The sequence below is a fragment of the Lipophrys pholis genome, assembly GCF_963383615.2.
Source record: "Lipophrys pholis genome assembly, chromosome: 7".
Taxonomy (NCBI): Eukaryota; Metazoa; Chordata; class Actinopteri; order Blenniiformes; family Blenniidae; genus Lipophrys; species Lipophrys pholis.
The window spans coordinates 25,250,871-25,267,665 of record NC_137638.1 but is presented as its reverse complement, the minus strand read 5'-3'; the positions used below and the strand labels follow the sequence as shown (position 1 = coordinate 25,267,665).

Here is a 16,795-nt window from a genome sequence, read left to right as displayed (position 1 = left end):
ACAGTGAGACACAAGGCTACCTCTACTCCGCCCCCCCCCCCAATCTGAAATGTCTATTCAAGCCAATCTATCGTCGATGCCTGTTCAGTGTCCCACGTCACGTTGGTGCAGGATTACAGTACTGTAAATCAATATATAAATACATATATAGAAATATATATCTACACCTTAATGTAGAGTAGTGAATGTACAATGAATTGAAAGCCAATGTATTTTTCAGATGCCCAAAAGGATTGTGCAGATGTCAGTCTTTTGTGCGTGAAATGAAACAGTCCACCTCGTGCTCTCCGCATCCTTTTCCATCCCATCCTCCCACGGTTTTGACTTTTTTTTTCTACATTCAGAGTTGAACTGAAACTGCCAAAAAAAAAAAAAAAAAAAAGGAAAAAGAAAGGAAGAATGTATGCAAAACATTCTCTAATACTTTTGTGTCCCATTCTGGGCCCAGCAGCCATGTTGAACCTCCAGTAACCAGACACACAAAACGTCCTTTTCCTAACTCTGGACCGCGTCGTTCAACATCACTTCTGTTCATTTCGAGTGACTGTTGCTCTTTTTGTACTTTGTCCATTTGTAAAATTGTTTTTAAATGTTTATACTTGATTTTCAAACTGCCTTTTTTGTACATTTAAATTTATAATCAAACTGTGCAAGCTTTCCCCATGGTGTCTTGAAGACCATATTGTTTTCAAAGTCTGCAATTGTGTGCTAGCTTTATGATAAGAGTTATCGGCCTATATTGATGGTTATAAATTATTGTGTGGGTGTGCATGTGCAATCTTTTATAGAAAAAAAATCTAAATAAATTTGATATTTTCTAAGGTTTGAGTGTCTGTTTAAACTTGAAATGGCGTAAGACAAAGATGTTTATTGGCAGAAACACACATGTCAAAGAAAACTCAGCTTTTTTTATTATCTTAACTAAAATATGAATTAACACTTGAGGCCTGTTTTTAAAGAACAAGAAATTATTTTTTTCCCCTGAGAACATTTCACCTTTACTAGAAAACGAGAACAATATTTCTTCTTACTGGGAACAAACCACCTATATTAGCAAAGCATAAATTAAGATGTGGGACGGGAAAAGTCAATCCGTCAGAAGCTCCCACCGATAAAGCTACATAAATCTAATGAACTGACAAGACATTTCTGACAGGCAACACGTGGCACATCTCAACTGTAAAGACCGGAAACAACATTTAATCCGTCTTTAAAGAGCAACTTGCAGCTTCTCCTTAAAGGTAGAACAGGAAGTCGTCCAGCTTCATGTGAGGCTGCTTGTGGAGGCTCTGACCCACCAGGAAGGCCAGCTTGTGGGCGTACTGGCAGGGAGCGGGAACTCTGATGAGCCCCTGAAGAAACGAGAGTCAAATCTTCATCACCAGAGGAAAACCAAACCACCTCAAACACAACGTCAGACAGCTCAAGTAGGCTTCAGATATAAAACGGCACAGTGGGGAAACAGGAGAGAGGTTTTCTGGTAGAGAGAGCACAGAAGAGTTTTCATCTAAAAGCGAGTCGCGTTATCAAACTGCAACACAACATTTTCTAAGGAAAACACAGTTTAATTGTGTTTTGTGTTAATGTACAAGCTACTGGAAACAACTTTAAAACTGCTCCTGAGGTGGAAATTTACAACAATGCTGACAATCTCCAGGGAAAAATGGTACTTTTTAAAAACGGCCCGATTGCAGACAGCGGAAACGCTGCTACTGCTACAGCCATAGTAAATCGTTCTTCTGCGCATGTGCCAATCGATGGACAGTAACGTTTACCTCCAGAGTGTCACGACGCCGCGTCCATATTATTCTGGGACTTAGTTTTATAGCTGAGTTATGGTTAGTAGCAATCCAACTTGGTTGATTCACCAAGAGTTCTTGCCACTGTTCATTTTCATAACGTGTGCTTCTCTGCGTGCATGTGTGGCTTAATTACAAAAACAAGTAGAACTCATGGCACAACATGGCAAGTTAAGGAAACGCAAACTTCTCACTTGAGAAGGTGTGTTACCTTTCAGCGCACCTTCACCCCCCTTCCAACCACACAAACCTACCTGCCAGTTATAGTACATGTGGCACAGCTTGTAGGTGAGCCGCTGCATGTGGTCGGGTTTCAGCCCGCTGGTGTCGTAAACCACGTTGTAGTGGGTCGGAGAGACGCTCCCAAGACGAGTCACTTGACTCACGATGAAGAAATCGTACCTACAGACAGACAGGTCAGTACTGGCGAAGTCCTCAGCATGTGCAGGAAACGTAGAAGGGAACGTACCACTCTCTGCGGGTGACCTCCGTGTCCACCACGGTGCCTGGAGGAGGGTTGTTCACTTTGCCGTCCAGGAAAGCGAAGAACCTGCTGTTGATGCGTTTCTTCACCACGATCACAGTGATCCTCGGTCTACAACAGACAAAGCTTAGGTCACCACCTTCTTTTTATTTTTAAAACACTTTCCCCTGCCCAAGATGGTTCTTTAAAGCACATCTGCTTTAAAGAACCATTACAAAAACACTGGTTTGTTGATTTCATGTTTTCTTAATCAGTTTTTATACTCTTTACAAATATCAATAAAAAAAGGTTTTCAATAAAGAAAACAGGAGAAGAGGAAACTCCTTCAAAGGCGACATTCACACCGGATCCCAGCAAACAAAATCGGAATGGAGCATCAAGACCGGCGATTCTTTTGCGTGATCATTTCAAACTCAACCTGCTGTGTGAACGTGATCAGACCGGATGTTTTCGGGCTCCAGAGCGCAGAAGATGACGTGATGTCACGCCGGTCAGCACCAGGGTTGCCAGATGTGACTCACCGTTTCCAGCCCAAACAACGTAAAACCCACATCTCAGTTCGTGGAGGAATCATGTTAAAACCATAAAACTATTATATGTGAAACAATAAACACACAAATGCAAATAAACCAAATTAAAAGTTAAGAAAGTTTGGGTCCCCAATTATTGTCTGACACGAGCCGACAAAATCCAGACAACATGACGAGGGAAAGGAGAATGAGGTGAAAACAGAGCACCGCTTTTAACATTTTGGCAAAAGCCCTTATCATGGCATCAGTCACACGTCAATGACGAAGCAGTCACATGTAGAAAAACATCTGAATTGGTACCACATATGAACGAGGGCCCGGTCTGGTGCAAAAAAATAAACTGAATTGGAGCTTTCACACAGCCACCAAACAGATCGACTATGGGTCATGCGAATTAAAAAAAAAAGAACTGGTCTCATTTCCCTTCAGCGTGAATGAAGCCCAAGACCCAAGTCTTCTAACACAGAAGACTTGTGAACTCACTCGTAGTCCTGGGCCATGGATTTGATGGCGTCCAAGATCTGGGAGATCTCGTAGTTGACCACGCTGCTCAGCTGCCCATCACCGACGCCGTCACGGTACACAATGATGCGCGCAGGAAGGCAGTTGTTGAACTTCAGGTAGTCCTTCATTGCAGCTGCAAAACAACATCAAAGTTGTTCAATGAGGATATTACAACTTAAAAAAGCTGAATGAAGGAGTAACTTGCCAGTCAAAGACATTTTCAGCAGATCGATGATTTCTTGACCTTTGCGCTGCAGCACGCACTTGGAGAACCATCTGTAGGGAGATAAAGGTGAAGCCACAACACCTATTGAAAAAAAGATGCCTTCCAGAGAACAATCTAGAACACGAACAAAAGTTATTTTCTTCTAGTTAATACAGTTTAGCTTGTGATCAACTTTAACAAGCCGACTAATCTGTAGCAAAGGTCACCAACAGGGAGTTCAGGTCCGACCCAGACGCTGTCCTTTACAGACCTGGACCTACTGACGGCCAAAACAGAAGGTTATGATTTAAGATCTGACAGTGCACTTCATTTGAAACCGGCGTGGCTTTTGTAGTCTTTATGGTAATAGTTTAATGGAGGAAGAAACATACAGACCAATCGCATGCAAGTTAAGCCATCGCACATGGCGGCACGCAACCAACCAAGTGTATTTTAGGGGCCAAAGACTGAAATTCTACAGTACAGACTGATGTTTGAGTTAAAGTGAGAAGAGAGAGAAAAAAAAGATCCCCTGACCTGCTCATGTTCTGGTTGAGGCTGGCCACCAGAGCTCCAATGGATCTTTTCCCAGATGCAGTGTCGTGGTAACAGTCGATGCCCACAATCATGAGCTGTTTGAGCTGCACGAGACGAGACAAAGATCAAGATGAGTGTTGCAGTTTCACATGAGGATTTTATTTTTTTTTATTATCCTCAAGCCAAATAGACATCAGTCAAAGTTTTTTTGAGATCTGATTAAAACAAGTCTGATTGAACTGCAGTTTTTCATACACTTTCCTTCACACAAACTGATAGTCGATACTGCAATAAGCAGTGGACACAGGACTTACAGGGATTTCCACACTCCAGAGCTCTCCGCCCATCTTGCACGCCATCTGCAGAGCAATCTTGGTGGCCACAGTCATGATAGTTTGAGGTTTGCTGATGGTGCGGCCCAACACACACTGGCTGGGAACAGGACAGTCCAGGCAGAGGTACTTCTTCACACTGTCATACTTGTCCTTCCTATTGTTGGCCAGGACTACCACCACCTGATGGTAATTAAAAGAAAGAAAGAAAAAAAAAAAAGCACAGAAAGGTCAAAATGTATTTGTCGGTAAGCACCTGGGTGATTTCTCAAAGTGTTTATACTTTGATGGACAAGAGTATGGTTTTATGTATTGAATGAGAAACATGACAGACAGGACAGGACTCAGTTTAGTCTTTGTCACACACAATAGACAGTCGCACCCCATTTTGCATGATTTAGACGAGTCACATTTAAACCATATTTGATGGTCTTTTATACACGTTCCATGCAAATTGTTGGTACTAATCCCTACGATACCCTTAAGAAAATCCGATTTTAGAAAAATGTTAGCAACACGAGGCTTGGTCTGTGGACACATTGGTGCCATGAAACAAATCAAATCCGAGTGGATGTTTAAGAGTTAACGTGTTCCAACACAAAAACTGATCCCTAGTTTTCATATCAGAACAGTGAAGGAGGAAGAGGAGCAGGTTTAAAAAGCAGCAAGCACAGTGCAGTCTGCAAATTTTTATCGTCAATCGTGTCGACTACTTGCAGCAGGTCTGGAGGATTTAAGATCTACAATATCAAATTTGATACACTTTAAAGACTTTTAGGAATTAAATGCTGAATTGTAAAATTAATACTTTTAACCAACAACATGTAACATTAAAAAATTCTTAAATCTTTGCATCTTGGAACAATATTATAAATTGTGAATTTACAAGGTTATCCTTCCATTACCACGATGGTACATCATTATGAAGAGGCCAAAAATGTCACATTCAATGTTGAACTAAAGTTTGGAAAAGTCCCAGAATTGAAGTCATTGTTTTAGTGTCACTCACCATTTGGGTTTGTGGTCCAACGTTGTGGTTCAGCGCTCTGAGGAGAGACTCCTGGTGATCCTCGTACACAACACTAAATACCAGGAGATGAAATAATGACAAGACTGTATGAGTAAAACTTTTTAAGACCATAGAAAAATAACTGACAGTCCTTGAACGTTTCAATATACACATGATTTGCAAGAAATACTGTTCTGCCTGTAATTTACACCAGTTGCCACTTGTCATCTGTGTGCAGCAGAATTTTCTATGGTAACTGCTTTTAAACATGAAATTATTTAACTGCAAGAGCTCCAGTTCAATTACTTTTTATCCAATTACATAAATTGCAAATTGTATTATAGAACTTCCAATTTAAAATTCTGTTTATTTTAAATGTCACTTAATTATTACAATTCTCAGTTTAGGTTTTAGTGGAGTCTAATCAGAACTGATTGCCAAGTAGTTTCAGTAAAGTATCAGAAAGATGACCTCCTACACACTTGAGCTGCAGGTAAGAAGGATATCAACTTAATTTGAGAGGAAATGCAAACGGCGATCTGCCCGAGCTGCCGCTGAACGCTTCGCTTGGAGGCACAAATTCAAAATCCAGTCAAGTTGGTGATAATACAATTTGCAAAATCGTTTAAACATGCCAACTTTGATTCATTTTTATTTTAAACAAAACCATTTAATATATATTTTCAGTAAAAATTAAATGTACATTCAGAATAATTGGCTTTTTAAAATTGTATTCAACTTTTCCATTACTTCCCTTTGTCCACTTTCCAATTCCACTAAAAGTCCTTTGTCAGAAAAAATGGTAATTCTGGTGTTTTAAGAAAATAGAATTTCATTATTAATAATGTTTTGCCTGCACTTAATGTTTGTTACGTTAATCATGTTACTTTAAACCTGAAACTCCATCTGGCTGAATACTCCCATGATGCATCATGTGGGAGCGGGCAAAAGGTCAGCTTGCCTAGTTTTTCCTTTGACATTTCTTGAACAGCGTCTGAGAATGACCAGTGAACTTCTGGCCTGTTTCAGTGGGAGCAAGTCTGTGTTTGATTTGGAGGGACAAAAAGGATGTTTATCTTTCGAGGCAGAACAGAAACTCAAATGACAAAATGCTGTTAACTTTCGATCTTACCCAATTTTCCATTCGAGTAATTGACATGCAGAGTAGGGCCGGACAATAGAACGACTCAGGATGTCGATAAACCATAGGCATTTTTACTCGTTATGGTTCGATCTGGATCTATTCCCCTTCATCTTAATTTTTGCTTGTTTTAAGTTTTTCAAATCTTTTTTTTAAAAAGCAATGATAGTTGTAACATTTCAAAAATTGCTTAAAAAACAAAACACTGAGGATGCCTACGCTCCGCTAGGTTTTTATTTTATTTTATGACAGAGGGTAATGCTTGCAGTTCTTTACATTATGTTACCAGATTTTATATTAAAATATATTCAAATTTTATCTGACTCACTTGCTTTTATCAACGTCGAACTTCAAAATGTTCCAAGCTTGCAGGATTAATTAATTATAAATGATGATAATCATTATTGAACATGGGGAAAATGATCGTGATATTTTTCTTTTAGTTTATAACTTATTGTGCGGTCCATTTAAGACATAGATTTAAGACATCCCACATTAATACATCACATTCAAAGTCTTCACAAATCAGTTTGGACAAATTGTGGCGCAGCAACACCATCCAGCGTTAACTTACACGGCAGGTCTCTGAATGGAGATGCCCAGCGGACCCGAGACTTTGTGTAGCGTCTGCAGGAGGGACTGCGCTTCGTTGGCGTTTCGAGGGGTGTGCAGCAGGAGCCAGTTTTTCAGTGGTGGAGCGCTTATTAAAGGGAGGCCACGCATCTGTTTGCTCCAGTCAGCTTCATATGGGTTGTAGTCATACTTGGCAACACAAATATTTCAGATAAGGACCATATAGATAAATCCCTGATAATTCCAAATGATGTAAAGTAAGAAGAATCGGTATACTGCTCTTGGTCCCTGAGAGAGCCTCTCGCTTGGGAGCACCCTGCCAGTCAGATTCAGAAGCTGTCGATCAAAGCTGAGTCCCCACTTCTGCAGCTCTCCCTGTGCATCAGAATTCCTACAAGATGATGTTCAAGATTAAGATCAAAACAGGCGACTATTATAAGCCAGAGTCAACAGGATAAAGTGCTCTTTAAAACTTCTGATCAAACATTTCACAAAGAGAAAATCACAATGAATTTATAAATATTTTGTCAGCATGATGAGCCTCAGTTTTACACAGTGTGTCTCACACACTCCCAACTTGTTCCCAGCTCCCTTCAAACCGAGATCACACAGGCAAAACATGCTGAACTATAATCACTCACTTCCGGATGGTATCAACAAATCTGATGAGGCGCTGCTCCCTCTGCTCTGGATTCAGTTTTGTGTGGGCGCTCAAATCCTTCATGATGGTGTATTCGCTTCGCATCTTTTCAGTCAAGCCTGACAAACAGGGACACGATCAACGTTTAAACATTTCCCTGATAGGAAAAACGGCCCACGTCAGTGTCTACTTCTCAGGTGATTGTACTCAACTATTTATCACTTCGTAAAAACAATGGTCAGTGAGCCAAAATTTCATGCAACTGATCATAAAAAGTAGATAGAACATTGGACATTTCTATAAAACTTTTCCGAATATTAATCTGAATCATTTACAAATTCATATATTTATAAATTGCAAGATCCTATTTAAGCAACCAGAACATCCCTGAATTATTCATAATCGATGTCTGATGAGTCAATTTGTGTATATGTTACAACAGCTTCTTCTCTCCTGACTACCCGTCAAGATTTTCAGTTTATAGCTGAAATTTCTCCAACAATGATGTCCCAAAGTGGAGGAACACATCGATTGGAGTTATTCAACACAGACAAATAGCAGAACCAATCAACCAGCTGCAATGAAAGCTAGGTACATTTTAAGCCTTTTTTTTCTTTTAAGAAATCTGTTCATAATGTTTTGTAAGATGTACATTACATTTTCAATATTTACTTTTAACTTAAAAACATTTGACCAATTCCACGCAACTCTGATCAAATCTGGTTGCACAAAAATCAGTTTCATATTCCTGCAATAGGAATTTTAAATTCTGACATGTCAACATAAGAATGAGAATGAAAGATCAAAAGAGTCCAGATGAACCTGTAAGGTAGCAAAACTCTGGGATGAGCATTGCTGGACCAGGAGGCGGGGCTCCAGCTGGACCCCGTCTCTTCAGTTGGCTGACCAGCAGCGCCTGGTTCCCATCTGTGATCTTCAGGCCGTATTGCTGAAGGCAGGAAAGATAGTCTAATGAGATCTCCAAAATAATTTCATGAGAAGCTAAATTTAAATCTAGTTTCATCCAGGCAGAAGGGTTTTGTCCCCGAGTCCAAACCCTGCACGTTGAGGTTAAATGGAGACTCTAAATTGCCTACAACCAGCCTTTGCCCATTGTTTGCAGGGATTGGCTTCAAAACTGAAAGGTCTGACAATTGCAGGCACATATAGCAAGTTTCAAAACTACCCACAAGATTTGATCACCAATTATCGTCCTCAACCTTTCCACCAAGGCTCGTCCTAAGTGACGAATATCCAAATATTTGTCTTGTGCTGGGCTGTCGGCAATATATCAGAGTATTAGAAACTCAATTAATATGCAGATACCACCAAAACGACCGAATAGTTGAACAATCGGGTCCAGCCACAGTTTCCACAGAGATTATCTTTTGAAGGCAAGTTTTCTGGTTCAGCTTAAAATCATCACACTTCCATAGTGCATGTTGAGGATTAAAATTACATGTCAGATACTGCCTGGTATCGTCACTTGTGCTGAGACTGGATGTGGGACACCTACACTGTTGAAGTAGTCCTTGAAGGAGATGTCGGTGTCTCCCCTCTTGAATGTGTTGTTAGGAGTGTGATCCCATGCAATGTCATCGATCTTGTAGGTCTTGTTGTTGTACCTCAAATTTTAAAGAGAGCAGTCAACATTACATCAATTAGGATCTCAAACCTGCAGCCTCACAGGGATGAGTTTCATTAAAAAACAAACAAAAAAACAACAGAATTTACAACATTAGCGATGTAGGTGTTTGTTTTTAAATGTTCTTACTTGGTGAGGATTATGAGTCCAACGAGCTCCTTGGTGCATATGTCAAAGAAGCGCTCACTTCCACAACGCTGTCTCAGGCTGACCATAAAGTCGAGGACTGTCTCGCTGCGCAGCACCTTGTGGCTCACATCAGTACACAACATGATGGACGTCTCGAACTCGAGGATGGTAGTGCAGAAGCCTGGCCAGATGGTTAGCCTGAAATTGAGGCACCATGTTACAGCCACAGCAATGATACAACCAGTAATGTTGACAATAAAGACAGTCGTTGATGCACTTGTGCTGGGGGATGGACAGAGGATCCTGGGGGTTGTAGTAGTTCCGTCCAATCTGCTGCATGTTGAGGATTTTCAGGATCCTGCAGGAGGAGCATCGAGAGAATTAGGTTTTTCTTTATTTGGTTCATTTTCGTTTGGAGCCCCCCCCCCCACCACTAACACTGACCTTCTGAATATGATGTTGTAGAACTGCAGGCACATTGGGGAGGAAGGCAGCAGTTCATTTGTCAGAGTGACCGTTAGCTGGACCGTCTCTCCATTCTTGGTCTCACTGCAAAACACCGTCTCCTGAAGACCAAGTTGGACATTTCATTGGAAGATTAACGTCAATCAAGTGAAATATATGTAAAGGAGAAAACCAACCCAAGATGAAGCGATACAAGCTTCAACAAGTCTGCAGATTCTCAAAATGTCAACTTCATAACGGCCCCTTTCAAAGGTCACATGAAACTAATGAGTTTTGTGATTTCAACTTTTAATACAAAAATGCTTTGAGTCGAGGGAGTGAGATATTGATGAGCATTTTCAGCAGCAATTTGCACTTTAAGCATGTTAACCCCACCCTATTAAGTCAGATATAAAGCAGAAGCTATTCTATTGAACAGAAGTGCAGTGAGCAATCTTACAATTGCACAAGGGGAGGAGGGGGGGTAGCTTCCATGTGGAAAACAATATAAATAGTATTTAGCATAATTGAACAAGTCCATAGAAACTACTACAAGGTAACAGAGACGGATCTTAACGCTCTCAAAGGTTTCTTAGCTGCCGCACAGTGCGACGTGAAGCAAGACAGCTGGTTTTTACAAAGTGGAAGAAAAGCATCACCTTTGTGACGTCCACTGTGCTGAAAAACCCTAAATACCTCCACCTCATTGATTTAATGGTTGGTCACGAGGCACAAAAATAGTCAATTATAGTGCGAGTGCGCCCTCTATTGAACAACAAGGCGAGCTACATCAAATTATCTTTAACAACTATAGACATATAAGTTTTTATCATTCAGGATTTACAGTATTTAATTTTTATTCCTTTTACTGTGTGGTGTAGGACCACAGATTTAAGCTCACTCATGAATGTGACAACCAAAGTTACAGTGTGTAGCCATCTTAAAAAGTAATGGCTTTAATCATAATCGCAAAGCTGATCACTGCAAAAAGTGTCGACTGAATCTGTGCAGACTTATTGAATCCAAGTTGATACTGAGAGCAATAGAATGATGGAATTCTAATTTTTAATCAGGATAAATTCAACGTTCTCTAAACACTTATAACAAATGCACCTTGTCGTGTAAACGGTGAAGCAAAAACAGCATTGAGCCATCAAAAATCCGGGCTGAGCCCAGCGCTTCCTCGTGCTGAAACAGGAGGGCAGTTCTTAGACGTCGAGACTCCATTGATGGGTTGAAGTCCACGTGGTACTGATAGAGAACCCACTGAGGGCAGGACAAGATGCGAAAGTAGTTTGCAGTCAACTGAAGGGGTTTGCCACTTGTTCCTGGGGACGGACACACAAACAATTATAATAAAGCCACATCTCAACCATACCCACTGGTTAATAAGTGCACACTTGCTGGGAGTGTTTGAGAGTACAAGTAAAACAACAGACCAGTCTTAGACTCCTTGACATGCTCCATTGCCTGCCTCGTGTTGATTCCAACATCATGGAAATCCTGGCGGCGTCCACCTCTCTCTCCCAACTTCACCTGATGAAATCCCACTGAAATCTGAAGAACTAATGAAAACAGGAATATCTTGTATTCAAAGTGACGAAAGAAACCAGAACGAATTAACGAAAAGGCTTAGGTTGTCACAAGTGAGCGTGTAAGGACGACCCGCATTCTCAATGGCATTTTCATTGACTCTGCTTTGTGATTGTGTTTACCTTCAGAAGGAGCAAATCCCGGAGCACTTTTCTGTCTCCCTCTCCCTCCCAGATCCCCCTCTACGGGAGGGGGAGCATCCGCTGGCGTCGCCTCTCGAGCCTGGCTCTGTAGGACAGTATTAAACAAGTGTTGATGCAAGAGTGCACAATGATCATACAGTCCAAGACAATATAAAACTGTGTTCATTAATAGATCAACTATGATGAAAACTATTAAAAGGTAAAATAGGGGACTTGATTGAAACAGACAAACTATTCTTGCCGACTACTTCTCCCGTGCACCACTGGACCAAATATCAACCACTGGTCAAATGTGGGATCCTTTTAATGGAATGCCGGTTCAGGATAGATTAGATTCAATAATAATTGTATACGTTTAATTTCATCTATGATAAATAATATTAAAAATAAATGACCAAGATAGAAATGTGTTTCTTGTTAGTGCTTGCCTGATTTAATACCAGAATATACCTCATGTACAAGTCAATATGTGCTTATTAGAACATCAAATCAAACGTCAACAACTGATTCCAGGACATTTAGATACTTTTAAATCAGAGGTCTGAAACTCAGATCCTCGAGGGCCACAGCCCTGCATGTTTTCCATGTCTCCACCCCCTGAATGTCCCGATGGGTCGTCACCACATTCAGCACAAAGCCAGACAAGGAGTTGCTCATTGCGATCAGCTGTGTGGAAGCAGGGAGACATGAAAATCATGCAGGGATGCGGCCCTCCAAGATCTGAGTTTCAGACCTCTGGTTTAAGTCATTAGACCGTGTATCTACCAATAAGGAACAATGTCATTATGGCTGTCGATTCATCACACATAAACCCAGTCAGGGTGCAGTTAGCAGGTGTGCTTTCTGGTTACATTTAGAACTTACACATTGTTGTTGGGCATGAGGTTAACAGGAGGACCACCTTAAGGTCACGTTTTTACATACCCGGTATTTACAAAACGGTGGCTTTTCTCTGCATTTGAGGCTTGGATTTACACATTAACACAGCTATGAATGGCCACAAACAATGATTTCTGAAATCTCTGCCCACATTTACCACTTATTATTCCCAATGATTTGCAAAAGTCTCCAGATGCCTTCTCCCCTCTGCCAATGATGTAGATCAGGGGTGTCAAACTCAGATCCTCGTGGGCCGCAGCCCTGCACGTTTTCAATGTCTCCCTCCCCTGAATGTCCTGATGGTTCATCATCACATTCAGCACAAAGCCAGATAACGAGCTGCTCATTGCAATCAGCTGTGTTGAAGCTGGGAGACATGCAAAACGTGCAGGGCTGCGGCCCTCGAGGCCTGGAGTTCGACACGTGTGATGTAGATAGTCATTTATATGAATTGAAAACCTTGAAGCACACGGCGCAAAAATAGTACTTTTGGAAACAATTAGGAAAATCTTACATATTTCGTTTTCTTGCAGAAAAGAAATATGGCAACGGCATATACCATTGTTTTAAATGTTACTGTACTCATTTCCTCCGCAAAATACCAACTTCTTAAGCACATGTCATGTCAGTATTTCAGAGATTACGATCAGAATTAGAGTCAATTGACCAGGAGACTCTTACCGCTCCGGGTACGCTGATCTCCTGACCACGTGCTCTGCCACGTGCTCGCGCCCTGCCGGTCATTTTGAGTTAGCCTCCAACAGCTAAATCAAAGTTGAAATGGAATTCGATTAATGACATAGTTCAGATGTGATTAAAAAGATAAATCAAAAGCAAGACTATTCACATTATGAACAAACAAAAAGATGTCACTCAAAAGCAGCATAATGAGCCGCCCTCAAAATAATTATCTAAATTAAAAAATAAACTGCTACACAACAACAACAAAATATATATATATATATTCAAGGTGAGACAAAATAATTTTAAAACTTCACATTAGTAAAGAGTTGGTTAAAGGCATGCAATTGTCGCGAGCTCGCTAATTGACATGCGAGTGGCCTTTGGCCTTGAAAGGAGTCGACAAAGTTGCTGACAAATCCGATTAATTCGCAATATTCTATGTAACATAATGGCGTGGTATATTCGAACAGCAATACTCACGTTTACAAAAGTTTTCTTTTAACTTCCTTGTCCAATACAGTGATTAACGCAGGTGTAGCTTCTCGTTGAGTGGCCGTCCGCAATATGAGTCAACAGACTTCTCACATCAGCACGCGAACTCATCGCCCTGCTCACATCATATATTAATGCGCACTCATTAGTTTCCGAAACTGTTATCAGATTTTTCTTCTATTTGATACAGAAATTGACCTAAAAAGTGTATGTTTTCAAATCTTCTCCAACGAAGACGCCCATTTATTGGCATTTGAATAAAGATCCACATAAAAGCGTGAGAACTACATTTTCCGGCGTACTTATCATTTGAACCTGGTGCTGCTGTGCTGAGCCATTTTTAAAATTGGGCAATATCAACTGTGGCCACAAGATGGCAGCCAAGACGTGTTGTAAATATACTGAATCCAGTTGTGATGTTGACTGAGCAGCTGAAAGACTCAGGGATTACACATAATAATAATAATAATAATAATAATAATAATAATAATAATAATAATAATAATAATAATAATAATAATAATAATAATAATAATAAACAAGTGTGACTTTTAACAACTGTGATCATAGATTATAAAATATAATTATAACGATAAGCAACAACTTCATATAAACAACACTTTGTGATGATAAAAAAAAAGACCACATGAATTATTGATTGTTTCTATATTGATCTCTGCCTGTTTAGATGAGTGTGAAGTTTAGCAACAACAAAAAAAACTAAAAACTTTTTGGTTTATAGTTACTGAATATTTAGCACATGCAGCATTTTCTGAAGCTGTTTAATAAAATTTGAAAAGGTAGTTGTGTAGTAGGATCTTGTTTCAAGACACGGAAGAACCCTCCTCAATTATATGATTCCAGCTGACATGTAAAATAAGTTCCTCTTATGTGCTCCCTTTAAAAGTGTGTGATTATGAGCTATTATTTCTTCTCCAAACTTTCCCTTTCTTCTTTAAATCCCACCATTTAAAAACAGAACTTGGCACCTCAGAGAGCATTTTTAGGAAGATGTATGCAAGTCTTTCATGTGTGAGATCTGAGAGTGATTACATATTCAGACCTGAGGGACAAGTCTGGGAGGACCTGCTTTTTAGTCACTGTTTACCTGCTGGAAGAACACTGAGGGGGGTTGAAGGAAGAGGCAGGGACATCAGTGTCATCAAACCTGATTGAAAAAAAAAGAAAAGAAAGATGACCTAATAGGTAGAGTATTTAAAAAAATCAAAAAAAAATCACTGTGAAGTGTGCATCTGTGAGCTTGTAAATTATTTAAAATGCAATCCAGTGCTAGAAAGAAACTCATATGTAGAATAACATTGTCAAAATGTTCAACGTCATGTGCAGAGAAAAAGGTGGATTTGAAAAAGGAGAAAAAGAAAAAAAAGTTGTGTTCAAAAACCTTGCTATCTCTTAAAAAACAACAAAGGCCAATGAAAAAAGGGTAAAAATGAAAGAAAAAGAAGAAAGTGGGGCCAGGCATTGGACTGCAAGCTGAGTGGTGTGTGAGGCTGAGAAAGGTGCACCCTGCCAGGGACGTTGATGAATGCGCTTCAGGCTTCAAGCTCACCCTGCAGCCCCCAACAGTGTGGATTCCACGCTTACGCTAATCATGCTCTGTGAGATACTACGGCCCAAAGCTGATGAAAGGAAACAGCGAACACAGTCCGTATATCAAACTGGCTGCACTTTCACCAAACACGTGGTCTTCCTTCTTGAGGCTGAACCCAGAAAATCTCCATCACCGTCACTGTCCCGATGATGTTTTTACATCTTCACACAGTCTTATAGGTTATTCATAGTTTTCAACCTCATTTCCTGGTTCACTCATTACAAACAAAACAAGATCAAAGCTTTCCCTCCACATAAATCACAGTGGCTCCATTAAGCTTGAACCCCTGATTGCAAAACCAGAACAAGAGGGGATTGTGAATAATAAGGATCGACCGTGCCATGATATCAGTAAGCGGGTTAGGAAAATTTGATTATTCTGTTGCCTGCAATGGAGCCTAATCTGCTCTGCATCGGTGCGTTCCCTCTTTAAAAAGGCGCAGCCGTTGCCTCACAGACACAAACACACCCTCACGCCGCAGGTTTCTGAAGCTCGTGCAGAATTTGCAGTCAAAGCGAGCAAAATCTAAAACAAACTGTGGCATGCTATTTTTAGAGAAGACAGAGAACAACAGAGCAGTTTCTGGCTTTGTTTAGCGACGGCGCACAGTTGAAATCCTTAGGATGAGTGAGGTTCCCTTCCAGGAGCAGCCCTCCTCCATCAAACGAGGGAGCTCATTTCCAAACAAATTATGAATGAAGGATACCGTTTCCAAAACATTTCAGCTCCCGCTACGTTTGCAGGTCAATACGCACTCCTCTAAATGATTAATAAGGGATAAAGTTCCCCCTGTCAGCCAGAAAGATATGCTGTAAAAGAAAGGCAAGAGGGAATCAGCAAGACGACACAGAGAAAACAATTCCATTAAGAAACACCACACCTGTATTTAATGATGTGTCTTCATAGCGCCACTGCCTCACAATCACAAATCCCAGGATTGCTTCTGGGCTATTCCTGTGGGGGTTCCGTGAGTGCACCGCCTCTCTCTGGGTACTCCTCCACCTTCAACAGTCTTCACAGTCCAAAAACACGCATTTGAGATTACATAGTAACACCACTTTACTCGTGGATGTGCATGTGAGCGTGTGAATGTCCTTGTGTCTGGCCTGTGATGCACTGGTTACTGTTCAAAATACACCCTGGAATCTGCCCCACCTCCCCCACTGCAAGCTGAATAAGGGATATGTATGGATGTCTGGATGTATGGATGTATGTATGGATGTATGGATGGTACTACATCTAGCCGGGTAATCTTTCTGTATGTATTGATATTGTCCCTTTGCATTCAGCTCATTATCTTGCCAGTTAATTGACTAATTTTTACTTTGAGGAGGTTTTCAACAATCTATTATTGGACGATATCCCAACACAAGTTGGATGAAGAGATTCATAGATGGATAGATAGTGTGGATGTTATTGT

The 16,795-nt window shown here is 40.6% G+C and overlaps 1 protein-coding gene across 1 annotated transcript; it reads right to left on the bottom strand.

Annotated features, from left to right (window-relative positions):
* Nucleotides 1-1,235: 1,235 nt before the first annotated feature.
* Nucleotides 1,236-13,331, bottom strand: piwil1 (piwi-like RNA-mediated gene silencing 1; the record flags this gene model as incomplete). The annotated part of the gene is made up of 20 exons (XM_080466800.1): nucleotides 1,236-1,352; nucleotides 2,054-2,201; nucleotides 2,269-2,394; nucleotides 3,297-3,450; nucleotides 3,523-3,593; nucleotides 4,060-4,163; nucleotides 4,374-4,574; nucleotides 5,401-5,473; nucleotides 7,116-7,303; nucleotides 7,391-7,505; nucleotides 7,756-7,873; nucleotides 8,577-8,703; nucleotides 9,271-9,379; nucleotides 9,529-9,726; nucleotides 9,806-9,886; nucleotides 9,973-10,094; nucleotides 11,086-11,300; nucleotides 11,412-11,537; nucleotides 11,688-11,793; nucleotides 13,269-13,331. The coding sequence occupies 20 exons, from the start codon at nucleotides 13,329-13,331 to the stop codon at nucleotides 1,236-1,238; spliced, it is 2,562 nt and encodes an 853-aa protein (XP_080322926.1).
* Nucleotides 13,332-16,795: the final 3,464 nt, after the last annotated feature.